Source organism: Lineus longissimus, chromosome 5 (assembly GCF_910592395.1).
Source record: "Lineus longissimus chromosome 5, tnLinLong1.2, whole genome shotgun sequence".
NCBI lineage: Eukaryota > Metazoa > Nemertea > Pilidiophora > Heteronemertea > Lineidae > Lineus > Lineus longissimus.
In genome coordinates, this window is record NC_088312.1 from 15495703 (window position 1) to 15523291 (window position 27589).

General features: G+C 40.0%; 1 protein-coding gene across 7 annotated transcripts in view; it reads left to right on the forward strand.

The window, feature by feature from the left end:
• The first annotated feature begins 5412 nt into the window (after nt 1-5412).
• The window catches only part of LOC135488063 (protein kinase C-binding protein NELL1-like), a 137236-nt gene continuing 115059 nt past the window's right edge, over nt 5413-27589 (forward strand). For all 7 annotated transcript variants that reach the window (XM_064772454.1, XM_064772457.1, XM_064772456.1 and 4 more), the window contains exon 1: nt 5413-5719. In XM_064772454.1, the coding sequence (XP_064628524.1) occupies nt 5659-5719 (61 nt within the window). In that variant the 5' untranslated portion in view covers nt 5413-5658. The remainder of the gene's footprint in view (nt 5720-27589) is intronic.

Consider the following 27589-nt stretch of genomic DNA (forward strand, 5'->3'; position numbering starts at 1 on the left):
TGTGACATGACAATATGTTTTTACAAGGGGTGCAAATGTGGTCATGACATTAGATTACCATTTACTACAAAGACGGTAGTAAATATTGAGGCTCAAGAAGAAGGAAATGATCAGAGGTGTTCATTATGGTGTCTTTTAGCTTCTAGATATTTAAAGGAATTTAAAGATAATAATGGTGGTCATGAACTTACTATTGAAATGTTAGAAAAGATGTATGAAAATGATATTAAGATAAAGAACTTTCCTGTATATCCCTAAAATCGAGAGTGATAACAATCTTAAGATCAATGTGTTCAAGTTTACTGTTCTTCAGCAACGAATACTTTCAGAATATCCATTTATTAAACGTATTTTAACATTTGATAGTGAGCATGAAACCTGTTAACATTAGCGCAGTAAATTCCAGTTATGTTGCTTCTTACAGACTGTACAGATTGTAGTAATAGGATAATGGTGCTAGATTACTCGGTTTTGTATTGGAATAAGGCAACTTTAATGGGAAAACACTTTTTCCCTCTTGATTTTGGCCCTTTTTGCTACGCAAAATCGTAGATATTCGTAGATCGCATTATCCTGTTACTTGTCTTATACTTTGTCATGATACCTGACGGGAACCTATAGGATGTTACCTTAGAGAGACGTTCTTTTAGATGAAGCCAGGCAGAATTGTCAAAAATGATGAGACCCGGCAGATATGTGCTATAATAAAACTCTTTTGGGATGAGACATAGCAGAGATATATGATATAGAATATGACATGTAAGAGTTGTCATACACATTGAAACCTGATGTAATCATCCTTAAAACATGAGAACTGACAGAGGAGTCCTCAAGGTTGAAACCTGACGACACCAACCAGAAGGATGAGAGATTTGACAGAGATTCCCAATAGGATTTTCCTGTCAGACCGCATCCTTTAATGGGTGTGTTGGTCGTATATGTCAGGTTTTAACCAGGACAAGCCGGTCAACGTGCAAAATGTGAGACATCGTCATCAGGTCACAGTATAAAGACAAGCCCCAGACAACTCCTGTCAACGTGTCCGAGGTGAGACATCTCCATCAGGTCACAGTATACAGGTAGTCTCCAGACAACCTCGTCAATGTGCCAAAGGTGAGACATTTCCATCAGGTCGTAGTATAAAGACAAGTCCCCGACAATTTATGTCAACGTGCTAGAGGTGAGACATCTTCATCAGGTCAGAGAATAAATACAAGCCCCAAACAAACCCTTGGAGAGCTCCTAAAAAAGAGCCCTGTCCGATGACATGGCTTTGCAGACGATAAACAAGTCTATATGGCTCTCCATGCGCTAATAAAGGCTAATATCCAAAGTCAGTGTTCTGTGCTAGAGGAAAGGTTGACTGCAATCCATGAGTGGTTCCACGACAATTTCTTTAAGGGAAACCCTGACAAGACAGAAGCATCATTGTTTGGTACGCGTCAGTCGCTTCAGAAATTGGACTTACAGTCCATTAATGTCGCTGGAAACGTCATTAAACTGTCACAAGTGCCAATACGAAATCTTGGCGTTCTATTCGACTCTGCCTTGTCTATGGATGGATGCTCACGTCAGGAGTGTTGTTAGTTCAGCCTCCTTCCACCTCCGCAACATTGGGATCGTGAGAAAGCAGCTCACAAAGGATGCAACAAAACTACTAACCCAAGCCCTGGTTCTAACCAGACTCGACTATTGCAATAGTACCCTTGCGGGAATTGCCGAATCGTCACTGGATAGATTCAACTTATCCAGAACCGTGCTGCGCGTATGGTCACCAGGACCAAACCATGGGAACATATTACCCCGATCCTGATGCAACTAAACTGGTTGCCAGTTCGGAAACGGATTGAGTTTAAATTGATGGTGTTCGCATTCAAGGCTGTGAACGGCCTGGCGCCTCTCTACATCTTAACGAACTTATTTGTCCGCACACTACCGCCCGATCACTCCGTTCTGAGGCACAGCATCTTCTTACCGAGCGTCCATTCCGGCTGGGAACATTCAGGGCAAGGGCATTCTCAGAGCATGCCCCTCGAATGTGGAACTCACTAGGCCATGACCTGAGGAAAGAAACTGACTCCATCACCTTCCAAAAAAACTTGAAAACTTTCCTCTTCTGCGAGCATTTTGGAGTGTGAGCGCTTTTGAACATTGTATTCAGTGGGAAAGGCGCTATACAAAATATCATTTCATTCATTTCATTCATTCATTCAAACCCTGTCAACGTGCCAGAGGTGTCACATCTCCATCAGGTCACAGTTTGAGACAAGCTCCAGACAACTCCGTCAACGTGCCAGAGGTGAGACATCCCCATCAGGTCATAATATAAAGCTGACAGGCTTCTGGGCTGTTCCAATCATCCCCCTACTGCCAGCTATTCAATAGGTAATGTTAGTCACCAAACAGGGAGCAATGGCTTGGCTTCTGTGTGAGGTAAGGAGAATTGATAGATCAGATTAAAAATTCCTCATTACCGTTCCGCTGAAGTAAATTTTCGAAAATAAACTAAGCGTTGCATCAGGATAACACGCGACCAACATCCGCACCAAATTACAAGACGACACAACGGTGACTTCACTCGTGTCCCCCTTCCAGTATTATTATGATATGTTGTGCAACGGGTTATCATCAGATTACTACATTTAGCGTCCATTCATTTTCTCGGTCATCCGATGGACGCTGATACGCATTTTGATGTTTAGTTTATTTCTGCCGAGGCCGCGGATATCCAAAAGCCTTCAATACGTAAAAGGAAGAAGATCAAGAAGAGACACCAGTCCCCATAAATTTTCCATACGGATCGTACAGACATCGGCACAATAAAACGGTATAATTAATGGCTTAAGCCCGTCCCATGTTGATTTCCTCCTGTTAAAATGAGTGTGTATCATTGCCAATTTACGTTCAATTGATAGGTTGGACAAACTTTCTGTCGTAAAATTTGCCATTAGCCATGCTCGCTCCCCGTGTGACCTGCGCTATCCTCCCTTTGAGTACCAATATCACATTAGGGTGATGATTGTTTGCTAGACTAGACACCCAATATTTTCTTACCTAATTGAGCAGACAAAATCACCAAAGCGGTATATCAACCTACTTGGTAGTAACCACAATTTAAAACGGTGCAACAGTCCATATGTTTTGGTGATCAAGTTAAGGTGAAACAGGTGCGGGGAAGACATGGAAATGTCACCAGACGATGAGGTGAATTAGTCACTAAGTCAGACGTTGCGCTTCTTCGTCAGGAATACCGATGAACCTACTAAACGCCCGTCTTTCCGCAGAAAAGTCGCCACCTTACAGGTAAGATCATTATTGTGACGGTGGATGTTATTCCAGTGGCAAAATGGTTAGAACACCGGATTCATAATCAGGAGGTCGCGGGTTCGAAGGGTCACCGCCGTTCCGTTTTGTGTCCTTGACCAAGGCATTTGATCCCACTTGCTTCTTTCCGCACAGGAGTAAATGGATGGGTAGCTGGCGGTGATGGCAAATACGAATGTTCGTCCTGAGTGTTATATGTATACACTCCGGACGCAGTTGACCGGCCTCGTCCTGTCGCCCGGCGGTAGAGGATGGGCGATAAGGATAACGAAATTGACTGCATAGGAGTCTATGTAGGCCTATATAGTTGCAGCTCGGACCTGTAAGCTTGAACCATGAGTGTAAAAGACTCCTGGGGCAGTCCACTTTGCATCATATTACTGAGCGACAGGAGAAGGCCGATCCATTGCGACAGGAGTGTGGAATGTATAGGCACGGGCTTTTATCCTAATGCTTGAGAATTATTATCTAGTAATTTTATCATTTTGAACTTCTTGTTTCCAACCTACGATGGTCATGACAAAACATGAATAATACTCGACCAATAAATGGCAAGTTAATGTATATGTACATGTCAATGAAATGAAATGTCAAACTACCTAAGGATTTAAAGATCCTAAAGTGGTTGGACATTTCATTTACTCTTGTTGTGTTGGAAAGACGGTTTTTGCCACGGTCACTTTTAACTATTTGGGGTGTTTGCGCCTAACCCCTACCCCTCCCTTCCAACGACTCCCTCTGCATACGCCTATTCAATCTGCACCATGCAGGTTCACTAGTTTTTGGTATACCGTCGTCAATCAACCTGTCAATCACGAGATCGATTATATATCACCCTCTGAATCGAACGCCAGCCCAACCCCGGCAGCCAAACTACACGACTTTGATCGATGAGAATGCTACCGGTTGGGAGGGTGGTGACCGGGGCATGCTGATTTACCTGCAGTGTGCCTCTGTCTTCAGCAGGAGGGACACCGACGCACAATCCCAATAGATCGGCATGGGGTGGTGATAGATCTATTCTGAATCCTCTTGACACACAAGGCCACGCGCTCCGAGCTCGCTAAGTTATCTTGAACGAGCTCTGCCAGCTATTAGGGTGGGGATTGGACTTATTGCCGGGATAGTTTGATAATCCCAAGGCTTTACATTATTCATTCTATACTGAGCTCTGTAGCCACGTTTAATCACCAGCTGTTATACGGACCCCTTTCTGTTAGCCAGGCCTTATTGTAGATTTAGGACCCCGTCAGGGTGAGGGGTGGGCGAAGCCAATGAGGCTTACCCAGGCAGACGCTCGATAGGAATGAGTGTATGATTCTAAAAGGCCTTAGTCACAGTATATCATTGTTTCTAATACAAAATACATTACGCCTCGTTTTGATCGGAGCGGTCTTGGTATCGTAACCAATGACCGCCTGGGTAGGTATAAAATTCTGAATTTTAGCAGACGAATTATTTTCACCAAGAAGCAACGACTCAGCCCCACACAACAATGTCAAGAACACGAGATTTTGAAGTATTCCCCGATATATTGGGATTTGTGAAGTAGGGAGGATACCCGAGGACTCTTTCGAGGTCGTCAGTCAGGATTCAGAAGAGGTCAAAGACGAGGAAATGGTAGAAATCGAGCTAGCAGACTGGGAATTCCCTTGCTGCGTGACGTCATCTTCACAAGCAACAATATGGCGGAGTTCCGGACACCAGGCTGGATCATTCTTTGACGAAAACGGAACATATATACCTTTCAAATCGTATCTAATTTGTTTAATTTTGAAACCTTTTAGAATAGAAATTAATACCTCGCTGTCAGGATCCGTTACGACATTTTTTTGGATCCGTTATTGCTTTTTTGGATCCGATACGATGTGATGACTTGAAATCACATGATGTGAATCGAGTTACGCTATTGGTCAAGAACATTTGGTAGCATAATATTGTAAGATGTCCCTGTAGTCATTGAATCGCGAAGTTGCAGCAGGCGGTCTAGGACCCGATTGGATCGCCGTCAATGAGTAGATGGCAGCACTTAAGTATCTATTATAGCCAGTGCGGGAATCCGTTCGCATGCAGTCGAGCCGCGTTCTGCGAAGAAGCTACTTGTCTAAGCGCTGATAAGCGTCGGATATTATCGATTGTGTCGCGCTGAGCATGGCTAGAGTTTACCAGCGACTTATCCTCAGTGAGAACAGAGAGCTAGAAAATGCGAGCCGGTTTAAATGTGGGCAGGAGTGGACACTGCCCCATGCCAAGTGATACCTTCGAGGGTTTTGCCTCAGTTTTCTTCTGTATTGGATAAAGTATATATCACGACTGACCGCAGTTTGCAACAGCATGCAGTTATCTATCAATTGGATACTAAGGCTAGTGTTTATAGTCATGATTCAATGTCAAGGTAAGCTCATTTAAACATCGTTTATTTGTTCCAGCTGATGAGGAAGACCACGCGGCACTCTGAACAGATTTTTCACATTTTATTGTCGTAACTGTGGAGCTGGGCTACATCCGTGGCGGATTGCGTTTGGAATACTCTTCAGCATCTTATTAGGGCTATTTAAATCGCTTGCCTTTTGCAAACAAGGGATATGAATAAAAAAAGCTAGTAAATGTTTTTGCTGATAACTTTTTGTACATTTTAGGCTACTCTAGGCATTTTTGTTTGAAACTTGTATCAACGCATTAGGCCTACTAGTCTTAATTCATGAACCAAAAATTAATAGTCTTTATTAACTCTTTTAACCCAAGGTGTTGGTTGAGTGCCTGCATATGATAGTTGATCATTTTATTGTTCTGTGCATGGCATTTTGAGAAGGTTGAAAGGTCAAAGAAGGTTGACCAAAGGACAACTCATGATCTATGGCATCCAGAAGTCAACAGCTAAATCAAACTGTCAAAGTATTGTCAGTTTTCTCATTGCTTCTTCAACATTTTATAGCCTATAATTTACTTTTGATCAGCATTTTTTGTTAATGCTCAATGGTCTGTACCTGCATCAGGCTAGGAGAGTCCTCAATTTTGGTAAAGTTGACCTTTCACTTTAGTGCCCAAAGCTTGTATGCGTCCATTGATAAATAAAAGTTCAAGTGTTTGAATTCAAATACACATTTAACCCATTTAATGCACTTGGGTATATCACTTGTAGATTTTGCTATCAAAGTAGACCACCTATCTGTGGTAGGCCGATACCAAATGGCTTTAAGCAATAGATTGCTTGTTCGGCATTAATACCATACATTGCTGAGGGGATTATGCTGATAAATTAACAATTATAGCTAGTTATAAAAGTTTGACTTGACGGTATTCTAGCCTAAAATACTCTATTGGGTCAATGTTATCGACTTATGAATCCTTTTTTCGCACGCTCAGCCCTTAAGCCTATACTTTCTACATTTTCTCGGGCGGTGAAAATGCACTTCTCATTTCCTGTTTATAAGTCCTGCGCGCGCTGATCTGCCCTGATGAACATGTGAAGAATAGGACCCCCCCCCCTGCAATAAGCTTCCATTCAAAAAACTCGTGTAAGACTTAATGATGCATTATTGCTTTGCTACCGACTGATGCATACGATGGCCATTGTATTCATCCTATAAAAATCACTTTAAGACTCACTTGAATTTTACTCTGGTGGTATAACTCTGGTCTTAAAACAAGACTTTGGTTGCAGTGGCGCTAATTCCACCCAAAATTTATTAAAAAAGCAAACTAACTCTGCTATGTAAGGAAAATATATTTTTATTGGGAGTGAAGGATTTTGGTGAGAAATACTTAGGCCTATTAGTTGTGATTATTTTTCATGAGGGTCATCCTCATCTGTGGTCTTAAGTTGAATGCACTCATTTACACTAAACACTACAATCTGGTTTAATGCATATCCCTGTTAATGAGGATAGGAGCACCCCAGGTGGTTTTGTAACAAAAGTACTTGACAGGTAGATTTTATCCACATGAGACCTTTGTGGACCATTTTGCATTTTAACCACAGAAATGATCTGGATGCATCCGGACTAGACCCAATGGAACCAATTTTATGGTCCATTTGAGTACTGAATAGTTTCCATTTACACTAGCTGAGACCGCCTTTGGATTTGATTGGATCTCATCAGGTTGGATTCGATTGGATCTCATCAGGTCTTTTTTTGCTTCGTGTAAACGGCCCAGAAGTTATTGAATCCATATTCAGACATGATTGTCTGTCATCATCTGTATCGGTGATACACTGCTGTCTGTATGTATGATGTTGAAGAGCGGGACACTGACCAGACGTCTTTATGTGGCCGTGAATCGGGTTTATGAATTCGCATTGCAGATGTGTAGCTCCTGAAATCCTGAAAAATAGCAGAGTGAACCTGTTTAGGACTTGCAATCAAATCTCAAAGTAATATTAGTACTTTATTGAAATGTATGTCAGATGCTGTTTATTGATCAATTTTTTTAAAAATGAAGTCAGATGAGAGAGTTGAATGTCTAGCATTGTTAAAACCAGACAGACGGTCTGTGATCTTTCTCCTATTGTTTTTCTGTCTACAAACTGGCGTTGCATGGTATTCTACACGGCACCGGATGTTGCCTTGTGTGAGTGGATGTCGTTTGTCGGCGAAGACTTTGTAGTACTGGTAGTACACTCATTGATCCTCATTTATCATTATTTTAAAAATACGGTTGGCTTCATGTATGCATGCAAATGTGATCTGCAAAATGTACCTTAAAGGGGGACTATAGGCAGGAGCAGAGGGGCTAATTTGGCCATCTTCAGGTGATTAATATACACAGTGAGAGGCCCCTGGGTCATGTCAGATTCAGCACTAAATATATTCCTCGTACAAGCGTGAATCATTCCATCGTATTGTGAGATGTGAGAGACCCCTATTGGTGGCTTCGTGTAACTTTATCTTACATACCTGTGTCAGCATTCAGCACCACCAGTCGGCTGTTGACTGTTGATGCTGTGTCAGCATTCAGCACCACCTGTCGGCTGTTGACTGTTGATGCTGTGTCAGCATTCAGCACCACCTGTCAGCTGTTGACTATTGATGCTGTGTCAGCATTCAGCACCACCAGTCCGCTGTTGACTATTGATGCTGTGTCAGCATTCAGCACCACCAGATGGCTGTCGACTGTTGATGCTGTGTCAGCATTCACAAATTCATAAGCTCGAAATAAATGTATCAGAATTGTGTCAGATTTTTGCCCTTGAAGCTTCAGTACAGTAGAACCTCTCTATTAAGGACACCCGTGGGACTGACAAGTGCTGTCCTTAATAGAGAGGTGTCCTGATAAGAGAGGTCAAATTGATTGGGACCAAAATTAGTGTTCTTTAAAATGTAGATGATGTCCGTGATAGAGAGGTGTCCGCTAAAGGAGGTTCCACTGTATATATCCCCTTGCTAAGCTATGACAATATGGTCAAAAGGCCAACACTATAAATCACGTTGATTTAGCATTTCATTGTCTTGATCTTTGCACTGTTTAGCACTAATACCATAACCACGCCACACTCTAAATGAGATACTTGTAAGGTGTGATATTTCATGTTTCATGCTATTTTCATTTTTCATATTCATATTTCAAATCACATACTCCATAGAATACAAAAAAATTGAGTGCATTATATTGTACAAGTCGGAATAGCACAAAGGCTAGGATGGCGCCAATTGCAGAATGGCCCTTTATGATCGTTAATGGAGCTGTTGCAATAGTGCAACATATTGCACAGCTAGTTGTGCCTGAATAAATCATCTGTCCTCCAAAGACAATGTACGTGTCTGCACAGCAAGTTGTCAACGAGTCAATGACTGGCTCCTCACTCAACTATGGTGGGACCTCATGCTGTGCATTATGCATAACCCCATGTATCATCTTGAAGCCATGGGGGAAGTTTTTAATCTGTCTGCCATGTTAAAAAATGATAGATTTCCCCAAAAATTTAACTCCGATTTAGCATTAGGAAATGCACCTATTTTACTACATGTATTACTAAATTGGCCAAAAATTATGATTTTTCATGCAGCAAAAGAAATTTGTTAGCATACTGTTAAAATGAGGCATTTTCATTTCCATTTTCAGTTTATTATCATTCTGTAAATGGTTCCCCTTTCTGCTAAAGACGGTCTGTTGTTCCATTGTTTTAAATCAGCTGAGAACCAGGTCTTGGTATTTTCAGCGCATTTGACATTAGAAATGTGGCAGCCAATTTGCCTTCTGCGAACAATGAAGTCAGACATATTAGTATGTTTAGAAATCCTCAGTAAATAGATAGGCTGCATAAACACACCATTCAAATGTCAGTTAAAGCATCCTTGACCTATTGTGCTGTTCATTGTCAAGAGACAGCCTCAATAATTTGGAATTTTGTCTCATAAATAAAATATATGGATCATGTTCTAAACTTCCTATCTTGGGTTACAAAACCAAGCACTACCTACGCTTCTTCTGGGTTAACCCTATTCATGCATCACATTTGACTTTTGCTTTTCATTGAACACTCAAACAGTTTAGGAAATGTACAATGTACTGTGAAAAATGGAAAAAACAACAAATATCACTTAGGATGTCTTTATGAAACATCCTTTTCTCCAAAAGTTTTGAGTCAGGAAATAAATGTTTTATGTCTTCCAAATCTTTGCATGTTTTCTCCATCATGAGGGTCTTGGAATTTCTCGGAAGAATTCGTTGTTGGTAAACAATTATTATTTCCCAGCCTTCCTACCCTAAAGTTTTTAGAGATGTATACTACATCAAAGCAACAATATCTTGGGTGGGGGGGGGGTAACTCCTTTAAGATTGTCAAAGTAGATTTTGTAGTTTCTCAGTGGTATCACAACAAAAGGCATCCGTTTTTTTGGCAGTTACCATCAATGAGCCATGCATTGGTAATCTCCACCATAAATGAAAGAAAGATAATTTTAAGATGTAAAAATGTTGCCAATGATATCTGAAGCTGGTTGTTTTGATGTGCTTGAGTGCAACCGTGCAACCTTTAATTACAGCTTGGGGGTGATTACCAAGTCTCTCTGCTGGTATTAGTTGCTAGGGATGCTGCTTGCTTGAATTACTCATATTCTAGGCAACGCAAATCACCCGTTAAAATCATCCTCACATGAATAGAGTCATTCACCCTCCAGATCACTTTTGCCTGTTGGAGATGGCGAGTACTAATATGTTTTGAAAAAAATTGCAGAATTATGGCTTGATTTATGTGTGTAGGCCCTATACAATTGGTATGATAAGTTTTGTTGATTGTTATCAATAATTTCTATGCTATATAATTCTTACATTCTTCCATTGATTCATTTATTCGTTGTGTTAGGATTTTTTCAATTTAGTAAATTAGGCTTGCTTTTGGTCATAATGACAAGCATTTCTGATACAGTGATTCTTGGCACTCTGAATGTACAAATAATCATGAAAAATAAGGAAACGTCTTCAGTTTGAATGTGTTTTCATGTGAACTAAATATTTCATGATGATTATTTCTACGGGCCTGAGCCAGAAATAAATATGCAGTAGTTTGTCAAAACTGTGATGTAGCACAAAATAGTTTTATGCTATTTCCATGGATGTCATTGCCAATATTGAACCCAAAATATTCCATCTTCCAAGGCAGTGAACCTGGCCCACAATTACCCATTTTGTGTCTGCCTATGACATTAGATGAGATATATGAGATAGTTACTGACAATGTTATCTCAACGGTACATGAATGATTGATTTTGCGGACAAGAAATCGATCATCATCACATTTTGAATAGAAGCACAAATAATAGTTAGGGATATTTGTGAGTTTGGAGTCCAGTCTGATGGGATTATTAGGAAGTCATTCTGGTAGTAAACTATTGATAAATGAGGCTGGCATTGATAGAGGATGTCAACAACAACATGAAAAGGAATTATTGGTTTTTTTAAGCATCTTGTGTCCTGCAGACATTGATTATCATACTTTCATATCATAGCAAGTTGGTTTGTCTTGCATACTTTGTGAATGGGGTCGGTGGGTCAACATCTAATGTGATTTTTCGAAAAAACAAGACGACAAGGAAAAGATATTGTGTCAGAACATTGTCAAGATGCCAATTGACTCGGGAAGTCATGGTCACGTTTGGATCAAATCACTTGACTTTCCAAGCATGACAGTTATAAGTCGGTCAGAATCAACCAGAATCAAGGTTGGATCAAAGGTTGCCTAGTACACTTTTTCTTTATGAATGGAATTTCAATGAAATAATCAAAAGAGTCTCATGATGCATACAGAGAAAAATTCAGTCATGGTAGCTTTACCATATTGGCATTCTGGTACATGTAAAACTAAAATACTTAACTTTTTAATTTGTTTGAACTCTAGCAGAATTCTCTGACTTGTGCTTCCATGTCAAACTTCTCTCCAGTGGAAAGATCAAGAGCGAGCAGAAGTTCTTAAACCTTTCCATCTGAACCTCTCCATCCTAGGCCTAAAACAGTGGAATTGGTGCTTCCTGCTGGCAGCTTCTCATTAGTAGACACCTGTAACCGGTTCTCAAGGGAGCACTGTTACAGTTCCGCTATCCTCTTCTCTTTGTCCTTATAACCATGCTGTGAACCTCCACGAACATTCATCAACTGTTTGTTGAAACCATCTGTTCCTTGGCGATTTCTTTCTCACTGGTGTTTCCTTCACCCTAAAGTTGCTGAAGCTGTCTGTACAATGCCCGGTAGATCAGTGCAATGAACTAGTGACAAAAGCCACTTAAACATGTATTAGTAAACTGATAAAGATGCTGAGAAACCAGTAAGAAAGAGAGGAATAACTTCTCTTCACTTCAGGTTGTGCTGATGCTGGGAGATTACAAGAAATGCCTTACTTTGGATTGTGGGTGCTGTGCCTGGTTTAAAGTCTTGAGTGCCATTCTTGTTTACTGCTGCAATTGTCCCTGGCGTCTACTGTCTTCTTCATTGATAGTATATTTTTATCATACTTTTAACTTGTAACTCGATACGTACAATGAACCTACGGATGTTAAAGGGGGCAGGATCAGAGGGGCTAATTTGGCCATCTTCAGGTGCCTTATATACAAAGTAAGGGCCCTGGGTCATGTCAGATTCAGCACTAAATATATTCCTCGTACAATCGTGAATCATTTCAACGTACTGTGAGATGTGCGAGACCCCTATTGGTGACTTTGTGTAACTTTATCTTGCCTGCCTAGCTGCTGCCTATATTGTCCCTTTAAGCTGAGGTTTTTAATGCCCAAATTCAATGTCACTCTGCTGCTCACCTCAGATAATGTTGGTGGCAAAGTTGATTGAAGATACGAGATACGTGCCAAATTCAACATTTTGGAGTAAAACCATTGCCATGGCATTATTGAAGCAGAAATCGTTTGTCTTAAACATTCTCAAAGCAATCGGCTGATGACACGAGTCGTCCCAAACTTATCATCGCAGCGTATTCAGCTGTTGCGTTGAGGCAGGTTCCATTTCCAGGCAGGATATTGGTTGAGAGAACCATGTCTGTTGGTGCATACTGATATCTGATATATCTATCAACGATTGTCATCATTTCAACCTGATCTCGGGAGTAATATCCTACTCATTACAACTTACTTCAGGCCAATAATTGTTTCCTGTACACGGCAGTGCCGTGAATCCTACATTACATTCATAAATGAGTAAAAAATAAAGTTAGTGCTGTCTGAGATTTGCAGATTGAACCAAACAATGTCTTCAGGACTCTGTTTCCATGTTGCTAATATCTCACTATATTTGTTTTTAAATCGTGTACAAAATTTTGTATTTTTGGGATGGGGCGCTGTTATAGTCAGCAGCTAAAGGATTAAGATTAAGGCGGTTCCTTTTAGCTCAAAATTTGTTTCAACTATCAAATTTTAGGTGCTACTACATGTATTTAAATTCCTCATCAAGAGACCTACTAGACACTACACACCATATGTGCATGCGAATTGATGATAATCGGATCATCTCGTATTCCACCCACACTTGCCGTAATGTCCATTTGGGGACATTGCACTCTCACTCTGATAGCAGGTTATTGGTGTGAAAACAGGAGTTGATAGTATTATGGAGGCAGCTTTTGTGGTAATTTGTCTAAAATAAAGTTTATTGCTCATTCATAGTGACATTAATTGTTTCACTTTTTGGGTGTACTCTAATGTTGCTGATGAAATCATGTTTTAGTCATGCTACGAGATGGCGTAATCAGACAGATTGCTTCCTAGTTTAATAGACTATGAGGCATGTGAGGAAATGGTTATCAGTTTGAAATATCCAGGCTTCATGTGGAGAAATCTATCCTTAGTAAAAACCCCAACAGAATTTGTCATGCCAAACCATGGGTTTTTAGCTTTATCAGCAGTTTATCACTCTAATGAAATATTGATATGATGCTCTTGCACCCTCATCTTCCTTCCCCAGCAGGGAATCGTCCTAAGAAAAACCCATTTTCATTAGATTACATTGTTTGTGATATCATGCCTGATGGCTTTTAGTCTGTTTCTGCTGTGATCTCTATGAGAGCACATTAAAGGAAACCTATAGCGAAACGCCTATAAAAATGGGGAGTTTTGAATGGCCCGGTTAAAACCTAAGGTGGGAATAAGCTTCCATTGATAAATGTTAGCAGTTTCGAGTTCCCCACAGGGAGTTGATGATGTAACCAATGAGCTGCATCAAAAGTAATAACCAATTTAGTTATTTTTACCACATTCAGCTAGTCTAAATAAAGACTTGTGCCACGACTGGATCTCTTTAATTGAAGCCTCATTACTACCATCTATTCTTTACATGCCCAATTTTGCCCAGGCCGACAAGGGTTAGTGAAAGAGATCATTTTGAATCTTGTATACTCTGACACATGTCTTAGCTTTTCCATTAGAAGAGCTTGAATGCTGACAAAAAAAGCGATTCGTTGCTCTGTAGTTTTACCTTTCATTGCGCTGAAAACATTTGCTCATAAAACTAGTATATTAAGCAGGGATTTCCTGGAAATGTCACTGATCATAGATTATTCCTTCATGCAAGTCTATTGCCTCAAAAACATACAGAAAGCACGATGATAGGTTTCAGTGACAATCCTACTTGATAATTGTACATTACCTTCAAGCTAATGAAGTCATATGAGAAAGCGTTAGTCACTTTTCTATGTTCTTCATATGACATTTTTTATTTGCTCGAAGACAAATTATATACAGTGGAACCTCCCTTGGCGGACACCTCTCTATTAAGGACAACCTCTCTATTAAGGACACTAGTTTTGGTCCTAAATTGGTTGTTTTCATTCAATTTGACATCTGTAATCAGGACACCTCTCTATTAAGGACAGGACTTGTCAGTCCTGAGGGTGTCCTTAACAGAGAGGTTCTACTGTAATTGTCTGATGAAGAATAGAGATGTTTTGCGAGTCTGGTGAGGCTGACTTGTTGTTGCTTATTTCTCCCTAATATAAGGCTTGCCGAACAGAACAGTTTGACCCACATCCAGCCAGAGAGTGTATTTGAAGAAATATTCAGTCGTACGGTAGTACAGTGGAACCTCCCTTAATCGACACCTCTCTATTAAAGACAACCTCTCTATTAAGGACACAAGTTTTGGTCCCAAATAGGTCGTTTCCATTCAATTTGACCTCTCTAATCAGGACACCTCTCTATTAAGGACAGCACTTGTTAGTCCTGAGGGTGTCCTTAATAGAGAAGTTCTACTGTATGTTGAAACGAGCCAAATGAAACTAGCCAAACTAAACGATCGGAATAAACGTTTAAGACTTCAACTGAAAGATTAAGTTTACATGTAATATTCATTGCAGGATTCGGTCCAGTATGTTTATGGCATAAAATATAATATCATTGACATAGTCCCATTCAATTGGGTTCATTTTAAGTTTTGCAAGGTGCAGCATGGAATGTTTTATTTATTAATTTAATTTGGTTTGTTTAAAACTGAAACAAGTCAAATTAAGTTGGCCTGAGTGAATAAAGTGTTTTTTCATTTCAGGCAAATATCAACACTTGCAATCATATTGCATCTAAACGTGATCTTCCATTTCATGTTTAAAATGTTTTTTTTGGTTCATTTAGTTTGGCTTGTTTCATTTTGCTCGTTTCAACATTTACATACTACCTTCAGTATTAACACTGTCAAAAATCATATTGCTTTATTCTCTGGGGATTCTGATTTTCTGTTGTTCACACGTATTTCTTGTTAAATAGTAATTATACACTCATTTAACAATGGAATACCTTGTAATACTAGTTGCTGAACCGTATAATCATGCTCTCCACCGTCTATCATGCAATTGGATAGTTACCTATTAGACAGGGAAGTGGGCATTAACCATGTGGGTGTCATGCGATCGACGCAATACAGTGCAATACCTTCTTGGCAGTTCTTTCATTCAAGATCAACCCTCTTTGTCTTGCCTTGTATCCCTCCTTGTCTTGCCTGGCACACTCTTTGTCTTGCCTTGTAACCCTCCCTGTTTTACCATGAAACCCTCTTTGTCTTGCCTTGTAACCCTCCTTGTCTTGCCTGGCACCCTCTTTGTCTTGCCTTGTAACCCTCCTTGTCTTGCCTGGCACACTCTTTGTCTTGCCTTGTAACCCTCCCTGTTTTACCATGAAACCCTCTTTGTCTTGCCTTGTATCCCTCCTTGTCTTCCCTGGCACCCTCTTTGTCTTGCCTTGTAACCCTCCCTGTTTTACCATGGAACCCTCTTTGTCTTGCCTTGTATCCCTCCTTGTCTTGCCTGGCACACTCTTTGTCTTGCCTTGTAACCCTCCCTGTTTTACCATGGAAACCCTCTTTGTCTTGCCTTGTATCCCTCCCTGTTTTACCATGGAAACCCTCTTTGTCTTGCCTTGTAACCCTCCCTGTTTTACCATGGAAACCCTCTTTGTCTTGCCTTGTAACCCTCCCTGTTTTACCATGGAAACCCTCTTTGTCTTGCCTTGTAACCCTCCCTGTTTTACCATGGAACCCTCTTTGTCTTGCCTTGTTGTATCCCTCCTTGTCTTCCTGGCACCCTCTTTGTCTTGCCTTGTAACCCTCCCTGTTTTACCATGGAACCCTCTTTGTCTTGCCTTGTATCCCTCCTTGTCTTCCTGGCACCCTCTTTGTCTTGCCTTGTAACCCTCCTTGTCTTGCCTGGCAACCTCTTGTCTTGTCTCGTAACCCTCCTTGTCCTACCATAGAACCCTCTTTGTCTTGCCTTGTAACCCTCCTTGTCTTGCATGGCAACCTCTTGTCTTGTCTTGTAACCCTCCTTGTCTAACCTGGCAACCCTCTTTGTCTTGCAACTGGCATTTAATAGTTTATTTTTCCCTGTTTTAGAAAAAGCTTTTATATGTATCATCGTATGCATCGTCCTTTGGGAGGACGCCTTATCTCATCATTTCATTAGCCTTTTCTCTCGGGGACAATCCATATTTGGAAACCCGGTTTAACTCTAGATTAAATTCTGCGTAATATGTTATAAGTGCTAAATTTTGTGCTATGATACTTCTTGTATACTGTAATGTAATTTGTGATCGAATTTTTAGCACTCTGTGATAGAGTACCCTTTTAAACATTAAAATATTGAAACTTTTGGCCAGTGTTGATTTTCTTTTGCATAACAATGGAATTTTAAACCAAAGTTGAACCTCTTATCAAGGACACTCTTGGTACTCTAACAAATGTTGTTGATAATTGAAAAGTGTCCTGATTACATAGGTCAATTTAAATGGAAAGGGAGTGTTCTTAGAGAAGGCGTCTTTAGTAGAGGTTTCCACCATCGGAGATTCCAAGGTACTCTCTTTTTACAAGAAATGATGTGTAAAAGTCCCTAAAATAAAACGTTATATTCCTTCCTCCTTACTCCTCCACTTCCTCACTCTTTTTTGAAACACACCTTTAAAGGGGGACTATAGGTAGGAGCAGAGGGGTTAATTTGGCCGTCTCCAGGTGACTAATATGTACACACTAAATATATTCCTCGTGCAAGCGTGAATCATTTAGACGTACTGAGAGATGTGAGAGACCCCTATTGGCGATTTCAGGTAACTTTATCTTGCCTGCCTAGCTGCTGCCTATGTTGTCCCTTTAAGTACATTAAAGAGATCCAGTCGTGACACAAGTCTTTATTTAGACTAACTGAACTTAAAGTAAAAATAACTAAATTGGTGATTACCTCTATTCATGCTTGTTCATTGACTGGAGTCAGTAATGTTATGGAACGTTATGCAATGTTACCCAGATGCCCAGCTCACATAATCAACTACCTGGGGGAACTCGAAGCTCCTAATACTTATTCCCGCCTTAGGTTTAAACCGGGCCGTTAAAAACTCTGTTTTGCTACAGGTTTCCTTTAAATCAGTGCTGGGATAAAAAACAGCTACATCTGTTCGCTCATACCAAACTCTGCAACAGTACTCATTCCTGTGCAAGTGCAACCAGAAGCGAAATCAGGTAATTCTGTGCCAACTTCCGCAAATCGTAGCTCTGATTCGAAGCCAATGTTAGCTACAGAACATACAATGCATTTCATGTGACTATCATTTTGACTTAACCAAACTATCTATGTCTAGCTTTAGAGATGCACTCTTTAAATATTTCTCGCTAACAGATTAAAACGATAGAGACGGAATCAGACCAGGTATGACTGGTAGATCTGTGGATAAATCAATCGGATTCTGGTCACTAATGGTAAAAAATTCTTATCATTGGTTGCAGAAAAAAGCTCGAGAATGGTGGATTTCAAAAAGAATCTGAGGATTTGTGTATTAATGGAATGAATAGTTTCAAAGAACAACAAAGTCCTTAGATTTCTATGAAGATAATTATAATTTGTAAAAAATCTCAAGAGAAGGTTTGCAGGTATGAAAATCAATTATTTCAATTATTGATGTGTTTTTCCTTTGGGGAAGAAAGTCACAGAGTGGTTAATAATATTGTCAGCGATTACTAGTTCTTTCAAGGTTGTCTGGTAGACGCTTTAATTACTTTTGAGATAATAAGGAAAGTTTGGGCTCAGGTATATTTTGTGAAATTCATATTAGAGAGTACTTTTATCAATTTGGTAATTTCAAATCTTAGTAATGGTCATACTGATTGCCAATTAAGTGTACGTGGCTCGGAGATTCCATCGGAAAGTTACAATTGGCAACTTCGTTAATATGGGATATGCCGCGCCTTCTTCACACTTGCGTGATCACGACTAAGAAAGAAATGTTACATTTGGCACATTTGATACTCTGGGAATCCTCCAAGTAATGGTAAAGCTAAACCACGACTGTACGAACCTTTCATATAGAGAAGCATTATGATTTCTTAGTGGTACAAGATCACTAGATAGCAGTGGTCTCACTTGCTGCTCTATATTTTTTTCCTTCGGGGAGGAAAATCAAAGGTGACTGGCAGACAAGTCAAAATTAGTTTTTGCTAACACTGGAATCCAAGTGCTTTTGGACTTGAAAATCATTGTGTGGTTTTAATATTAGACCATACCTGTTGTTATATTGGGAAGCAACATGGTCTGAAACTAAAAACATATTGGAACTATGCAAAACCTGAATACTTCTATAATATGTTGTTCAGGGGTGCGCATACCAGACACCGGAAATTTCTTTAAAGTTATATATTCCCAACATGTGAATACTCGATGTATGTTCAACTCAGCTACCTGAAAATTGGACAGTTACCACAATACCCTTAATAAAAAGGTAATTATAAAGGACGGAAGGCAGCCAGACAGCAATACAAAGTCGGAAAAATGAAAAAAATAGCTCAGGTATGTGAAACTAGATGTCATTGAGTTAAGAAGACGACATGTATAAGTCAATGTATTGTGCAAAATGTGCTTGTTATATTCCAGTACATGAGAACTGTACTGTGGACAGCAGGTAGTCCATGTAAATATAGGCCTGTTTAAAGAATATTATTATTTAGCTTGACTTTTAACTCTTCCATTGTCAGTGTCACTGTCCGTCCTACATATTATTATTTATTACACCACTAGCAAAATTTTTAATCTAAACTGGTGGAAAGGATTTAGGACTGACTTGTAGTAAACAAGCTTACTGGCTTCACCATAGCTTATAAGTTGATGTTATCTTCAGTAGTATAGAGTCCATTAGACTGACCATTAAGTACTTCGTCAAATTGCTTCCAAGCTTCCTGTGGTTCCTAAAGCCGCACGTACACCACCTGAAAATGGACCACCAATCTTGGTTCGCGAACCAATGCCGCACCATCGAAAATCCACAAAGCGCATACACCAGCGCTGCAGCTAGTTATAAAATCCGGCAACAGATGGTGCGCAAACAATAAGCAGAAAGTGCCATTTTGAAAGCGCCGCCTGTCACCGAACCATCTAACTAGCTAATTGTCGAACCATTAGCGCGTACACCACGACAAAGCCGAGCTTTTAACAAGCCGGGCGAATTTGGACCATCTCGCCCGGCAGTTTGTATCGGCAATGGATTGCCGAACCAATTTGTCGCGGCAATGTGGTGGTGTACGTGCAATTGGTCCACCAATATTTTGTGGTGTACGCGCAGCTTAATACTCCAGGAATTTAATATCAAGTATAGATTAACCTTTTATCCATACTTGGTAGTCTTTATGAATTCTTGGTAATATAGCTAGGGATACAGGACTTTTGTGTGGTGTCAAAGACTTAGGGGTCATGGTGGTCAAATCAGTGACGAACGTGCTTTGACCAACTTAAACGAGAGGTCACAAATTTGTTTGTGTTCCCCACCGCTGTGTCAGTGATGAAATCGTCTGCATGTTGTCTATAAATGGGATTGTTTTGTTGCATTGAATATGTTTAGATCAAAGGCATATAATGCCAGATTCACTGGCCATTATGGAACTGAAGCTCTGGAGCTGCTTGGAGCTTGTTTGGGAGGTGGAAGAAACAATTGACTTCTGAGCAGTGTATTTAGGAAAATTGATGAAGAATGATACGATTGATGCCTTATCCTTTCTGCTCCAGAAGAAATCTGCCAGACAGGTGCTCATATTGGGATAAAGACAGTGGAACAGAATCCATCAATCGTTTATCCAATTATCATGCACTGCTTGTTCCATTAATATAGTAATACCAGATAATCTAGTAAATCATTCGATGTAATTAGCGATGCTGTGCATTATTGACAGCATACCTTAGTCATGTCTCCATGGAAAGGTTAGACACGCCATCATCTCTTCCTTGTTGAAATGTCAATTGATGATACTGTGATAAGTGTCAATTGTGCTTCCAGCTATAGCCGCGTTATTCTTAGAATGGCTTTAAAATTCATAATCAATTGATCGCGACGTAATTATTGGAAATATGATAGTTCGCTGTGACTGTAGCTGATTGGCGCCGGCATTGCCATAGCAGTAGATGGCTAATCTGAGGCTTTTTGCTTAGTTCCTTATATACAGTGGAACCTCCATTAGCGGACACCTCTCTATTAAGGACAACCTCTCTATAAAGGACACTAATTTTGGTCCCAAATTGGTTGTTTCCATTCAATTTGACCTCTCTAATCAGGACACCTCTCTATTAAGGACATTACTTGTCAGTCCCGAGAGTGTCCTTAATAGAGAGGTTCTACTACACTGTTAGTAGTTACAAAAGGCTTGTATTATCTTTCTTTAGTTAACCCTCCCAAAAAGAACCCCCTCCCCAGTTTGAGTCATGGCGTGTGGGGGGGGATTCCTTATGAAGTTCAGCTTGTTGAGATGAATATGCGGATATGTGATATTGGATATGCTGTCGCACAACTACGCTTGGGGCATTGCCCATGGACACAGTACCCAGACAGTTGTTGACTGTGCAGTGTCATTTTTCTGTCGATTTTATTATCAACGATAAGCTTGATCTTTAGTGTGTGTAAGTACTTCATTTTGTGTAGTATAACATCCTCATTGTTATCTTGGTGTCTATGTGTAACAGATTATGTGGTGATGATGGTATTAAATGCCCTATGCACCTCATTAAATTTCATGTATCACAATTTTAAGTTTTTTTTCTCCACTTTTCGCGTGCTGTGTTTGTTTTCCCACACTGGTGAGATCATTATCTCCGTCAAGTTATGGCTTGTCAGCCGGGAATGTAACATTGATTTGCCGGGGCGATATAGCTTTTACCAAAAGTGTGCATGTATCTGCATATTCAGACTGAGTTTCCCACGTTTTGTAAGTATTGGCTGTTGCTTGACTGGTTGAATATTAATACATAGAACTTATTTTTTGTACACATCCATCGTACTCTATACAAATGAGTGTGAACAACTCATTTCAATTAGCAAACATGCTACTGGCTATGACACTCCTGGCCAATTTGGAGAAGGTAAATAAAGAGTAGATGTCAACGAGATGTTGTTACTTCATTGCCAGGATGACCTGGATCATTTATAACTATTGCTGAATTGTATAAAAAGCTACATATAAATTATTATTACCTCTAGAATTATATAGCCACACACTGTAGTTTGTGGTTGTAAATGGTTTTGAAGTGAGTTTTGTTAGCAGGTCTCTTGGGCATCAATAATATTACATGCTCATAGACACATTTTGATGTTAAACCCCAGGCGTTTGTAGGTAATAAAGGCACTGGAAAAAAAGGTACTGAAAAAAGGCACTAGGTAAAAAATGCACTGGAAAAAAAGGCACTGGAAAAAAGGCACTAGGAAAAAAAGGCACTAGGAAAAAAGGCACTGGAAAAAAAGGCACCAGGAAAAATGGCACCAGAAAAAAACCGGAATAGCCTATTTTCAGTACCCTCGGACCAGAAAAACAAGCTTGGATAGGCAGGGAATCCTTATAAAAAATGATACAAAGATCATCCGATTTGGTCGAGTAGTTTAATCAAATTAGATTCAGGGTTCCCTCACCAATAACCTATTTCTACAAGATACAATAGTTTATCACAAGAGTGTCAAAAAGTAAGCGACGACGCTAAGACATGATGACATGAAATTACCCCCGGAGCTGACCCGTGTGAACTAAAACGGGTTGGGGCAGGTTCGCAGGTTTTTACCTAGAGAAAAAAACTAACAAAAAAACACATACACATATAGAAATGCACGGGGGGGGGGGGCACCCCATATGAATTTTGGATCGAGGTGAATTTTTCACCTAGAGATTTCCTGGTGCCTTTTTTTCCAGTGCCTTTTTTACCTAGTATAGTGATTTCCTGGTGCCTTTTTTTCCAGTGCCTTTTTTTCCTAGTGCCTTTTTTCCTAGTGCCTTTTTTCCAGTGTCTTTTTTACCTAGTGCCTTTTTTTCCGTACCTTTATTACCATCTACCGTTTGACATTCCCCTAAAATGCCTTACTCTCTTCCTAAGTGCTTGAAATAACATCTTTAGTCATGAAAATGGTCTTTATCAGAATAAACATTTTTAAAAATGGCAATTATGTCACACAGCTTACATTTGGAAGGTATGTGCCAAAAATACGCAAACAACAATATTCTGTCCGAATTAGAAACGAAATTGCTGGGAGTAGTAATGGTCCTGGTTTATCATAATTCAGCAATGTGGTTTGGACTCTAGATTGTGATTAATGATACTGATTATGGTAATATTTTTCTGGAACTGCAGGTTGGGCTCTGGGACATTAACATTACATGTGTCAGTAGTGATGATAATCATCTTCAATCTCTGTGAATTGAACATGGGTGTACATAGACCTTAGTTCCGTGATGACATGATGTTAGGTCCAGCTATTCCCATGCTAGGCGCTACAGAGAGTGATGCAATGATAACTTGTAATAAGGTGTTTCACTATCGGCCATGCTACTTCAGAATGGTTTTAGTAGAGTGTAGTGGGCAGTGCTATTGCACAGTGTCACTTAAATGCAAGATCACATAATATTCTGACTCTCATGCTGCTTTAAATTCTAGTTGAAAAAGGAAGAAGAGATATAATTTTGCTTCCTCAATCCTGGCAGGTAGTTGATTATCACTCACTAGCATCAAATCTAATAATATCAAATCAGTTGTGAAACTGTTGTAAATATATCTAAATTTGAAGAGATTGTTAAGATTTGTTTGTCTCATTAGCCGTGTAAAAAGTTAGCATTGCACTTGCTTTAAACACTCATTTGCTTGATATCATCGCAAAAGAGACATGGAATTATGCTCGTGGGAAATCTCCACATGGCCATCACAGACATGTGTGAATAAAATCATTGGATTCTGGTGCCCAACCGACGCTATCTGATCTGGATGCCGCAAGTATTGACAGTGATACATCAAAACCATGCGCCATAGATACTGTAATGACACATTTCAAAGTCGAAACCTGAGCTGGATATAAAGAAAAAGAGCTTTCATTCACAATTCATACCCATTTATATGATTTATTAAGGAATGATCTAGAATTTAGTCAGTTTATATCAGACTATTAATCTCAGTTTATTGGATAGAGTCGTATCTCACATTTGTGTTGTCCCAACAGACACCTGTTGAAACCCCAAAGGGATCTGTACTTCACATTACTAAGTATTCGTGAATTATGCTCAGAAGCAGATCCAGGAATACGCAACCCCACATGGAGCAGTCTGAAGGTGCAATCTTGGGAACAAGTGGGATCTACCTCAGAAAATTGTGGGAATTTAAGTACCAAATAATGCATTTTCCAGGCATCTGAACGAGCATTCTGAAAATTCTTTTCCCCGACATCATACATACTGACTCCCTAACAAGATAACTTCAGACACATGTGTCCAATCCATTTGTTGGTGACGAAAAATTCCATGTATTGGCATTATAGTGTCAGAAATTCCCACGCTGGCTGGCATCGAGCTGTGATATTAGCTTTTGGTCCGTTAGCACCAAAGTCCATTCCCCGAGTGTACTGGATGACCTCATTAGCAGAGACCATGATCATACAGATCATTAATTAGCAGGATGAATCGGTTTTGATTAGCTACTGTACCAGTGATGATGCACGTTATGAAGAAGATGATTGAGTGTGACTGCCTGACAAAAGTCTATAGTTTTGACATTGTATCAGTATGGCACTGGATATATATGCAAGTCTTGCGGCATAAAATGCAAGGCAAAATTAGAATCTGGCTATTTACCATCTCAAAGGTTTTTGCTGTCTCTTACATGACTGATTTATATTTCGAGTCCTGCCAGCAATTCTTAAAAATATTCCTTACTCTGAATCAGTTGTATCACATGATAAACAGTGGTGCTGCTGTCTTTCTAAGATGGCATGTATAACCAAAGTCATTTCACCAGCTCATGTAGTCCATCATGGCTGAAATAAAAGAACAATAAAAGCTGCTGAGTCGTAAAGCCACAATGCCATGCAATAACAGAGCTTGTTATTTGTGATAATGATAAAGTATGGCCTGTGGAGGCGCAATCACCTGAGTCTTTTTATTTGATGGAGATGATTTCCCAGGTCTTGCTTCAATAAGCAGATGAGACAGATTTATGGACATCATTGCTGGTTTCCTACCAACAACTTGACATGCATTCGTCAGGAGAGAGAGGGCTGATGAGACAGATGAGTTATCAACATCACTGCTTGCTTCCTTGGAGGAATTCAACATGCATTGGTCAGGAGAGAGAGGGCTGATGAGACAGATGAGTTATCAACATCAATGCTTGCTTCCTTGGAGGAATTCAACATGCATTGGTCAGGAGAGAGAGGGCTGATGAGACAGATGAGTTATCAACATCACTGCTTGCTTCCTTGGAGGAATTCAACATGCATTGGTCAGGAGAGAGAGGGCTGATGAGACAGATCAGTTATCAACATCACTGCTTGCTTCCTTGGAGGAATTCAACATGCATTGGTCAGGAGAGAGAGGGCTGATGAGACAGATGAGTTATCAACATCACTGCTTGCTTCCTTGGAGGAATTCAACATGCATTGGTCAGGAGAGAGAGGGCTGATGAGACAGATCAGTTATCAACATCACTGGTTGCTTCCTTGGAGGAATTCGACATGCATTGGTCAGGAGAGAGAGGGCTGATGAGACAGATGAGTTATCAACATCACTGGTTGCTTCCTTGCAGGAATTCGACATGCATTGGTCAGGAGAGAGAGAGCAAATGGGACAGATGAGTTATCAACATCACTACTTGCTTCCTTGGAGGAATTCGACATGCATTGGTCAGGAGAGAGAGAGCAAATGGGACAGATGAGTTATCAACATCACTACTTGCTTCCTTGCAGCAATTCGACATGCATTGGTCAGGAGAGAGAGAGCAAATGGGACGGATCAGTTATCAACATCACTACTTGCTTCCTTGGAGGAATTCGACATGCATTGGTCAGGAGAGAGAGAGCAAATGGGACAGATGAGTTATCAACATCACTACTTGCTTCCTTGGAGGAATTCGACATGCATTGGTCAGGAGAGAGAGAGCAAATGGGACAGATCAGTTATCAACATCACTGGTTGCTTCCTTGGAGGAATTTGACATGCATTGATCAAGGGAGAGAGACAAGTCTAATAATGACACTGTTACTTGATAATTTGTATCCCGATTGTTTTTTGCCTGCAAACCAGCACTACATGTAGGTGTAATTTCCCAACAGGTGAGCTGAGCACACATGCAGATGCTTAATGTTCCTGCGCGATACTAAATCTATCAGTGATTGATTTAAAAGCCAAACAATATGAGTAAAAAAATACAATTTGATTATCACTGTACGTGCATAAAAGTGTTTATTTGCTCTCTACTAATTGGGACATATTTCTTACTGGGGGAAATTAAGCAGGAGAAGGCTGTTTGATGTTGGAATAAACAGGAGTGATGAGGATTTATGCTCAAGTTGATAATGAAATATTATACATGGTAGTTTGGGTTACTGCAAGGCTGAGCTGTGTTTCTGTGTAATGGAATTGTTACAGGTGTAGCAGCAGTTCCAAGAACAACCCTCTCTAAATCTTATTCTCACACTCTGATTTTGGTGACACACTAATGAGTAGAGGTTCCTGGCCTACCTTTCATCCTCAGTACTATACCCTCACAGTTTAACCTTGTCAATGCAGTATTAATTTTCAGCAAAAAAGCTGTACACAATCCGAGTGTAGCCAGGGGTTTTGGCTACAATTTGATGCATAAAGTTTGACTAATTGATAACTGTTCTATAATTTTCAACTGAAAATAGCAATACATGCCAAAACCCTGCAATAGTGAAAGTGCAGGAACTTGTCCTAGTGCTGTCAGTTATCAAGCATGTGTTCTGACCTCTGATGACATCAAAAGATATGTACTTCCTTTAGTCCATAGAAACTAAGAAAGTTAAAAACGGTAAAAACATCTTAGAAATCGTTATCTGGGTCAATGTGTGTGTGTGTGTGGTGATATTTGCAAAGGCCTTTATGAACAGTATAATATATACTTACTTGCTTTCTGATATCATTAGACCGTCTGCCAACTGGTTTATGGGCATGTCACCTTTATGTGTGTACCTATTATACCTCACTGTGTTTAATATGCTCCCATGCTGTCCGAGTTGTGAACTCAAAGTAAAGTCATCGTAGCATGAATGGGTAATACTATCTAGTATCTAGCATGTCCTGTGACTGAAATATTGTGTGTGACAATGAATATTCCACATTCTGCAAGAAGTAAGGCAGTGATGTTGCCCTTGTCAGTTTTGGGCAAATCCAAAAGCATTTGAATGACGTTTAAGTTAAAGTAAAGCATTAAAAAAACAAACTGACTCTGAGCCCTTAATACTTAAAAGTAGCATTGTTTCATGCCAGACTTGTAAGCCAGGGTCATTGGCCCAAACTTTTTCATCAGAGGGAATGTGTATGCAGGCAAAACAATGCACTTTGAAAAATATCAAGGCAGAATAAAAAAAGATGCGGGCATGAATAACTGTAGATGCTTTCATATTATTGTCTTAATAGCACTAATGTACATGAAGCTTTGTTAATGAGTTAATGCATTGTAGACAAATGGTTTCAGGCAGAGTCTTTGAAATTGAATTACTATCTGATAATAACTGCCATTACGGAATGATACGTTGTGACCAGCGGCTGGTTACTCCTCTCTAATTGTCATGATGAATGATGCCGCTGGGACATTGGCGTATCACGCAGTCACAGCCATATTGTTGGATGCGACTAATTAGAGAGATAGGCTCCCATTAGGAGATTAGGATGCATGTTGCATTGCTTAATACTGCTAGCAGCAAGCTGTTGCTGTGTTATGAATCTTCCTATCAGCACGTCAGCGGGCCATCATGACAGTTTCTCAGTCCTGCTGCATGTGGCACCGCCAAGAGCTGATTTAGAAAGGTGGTAGTCAGGATGCCAGTTAGTTGTA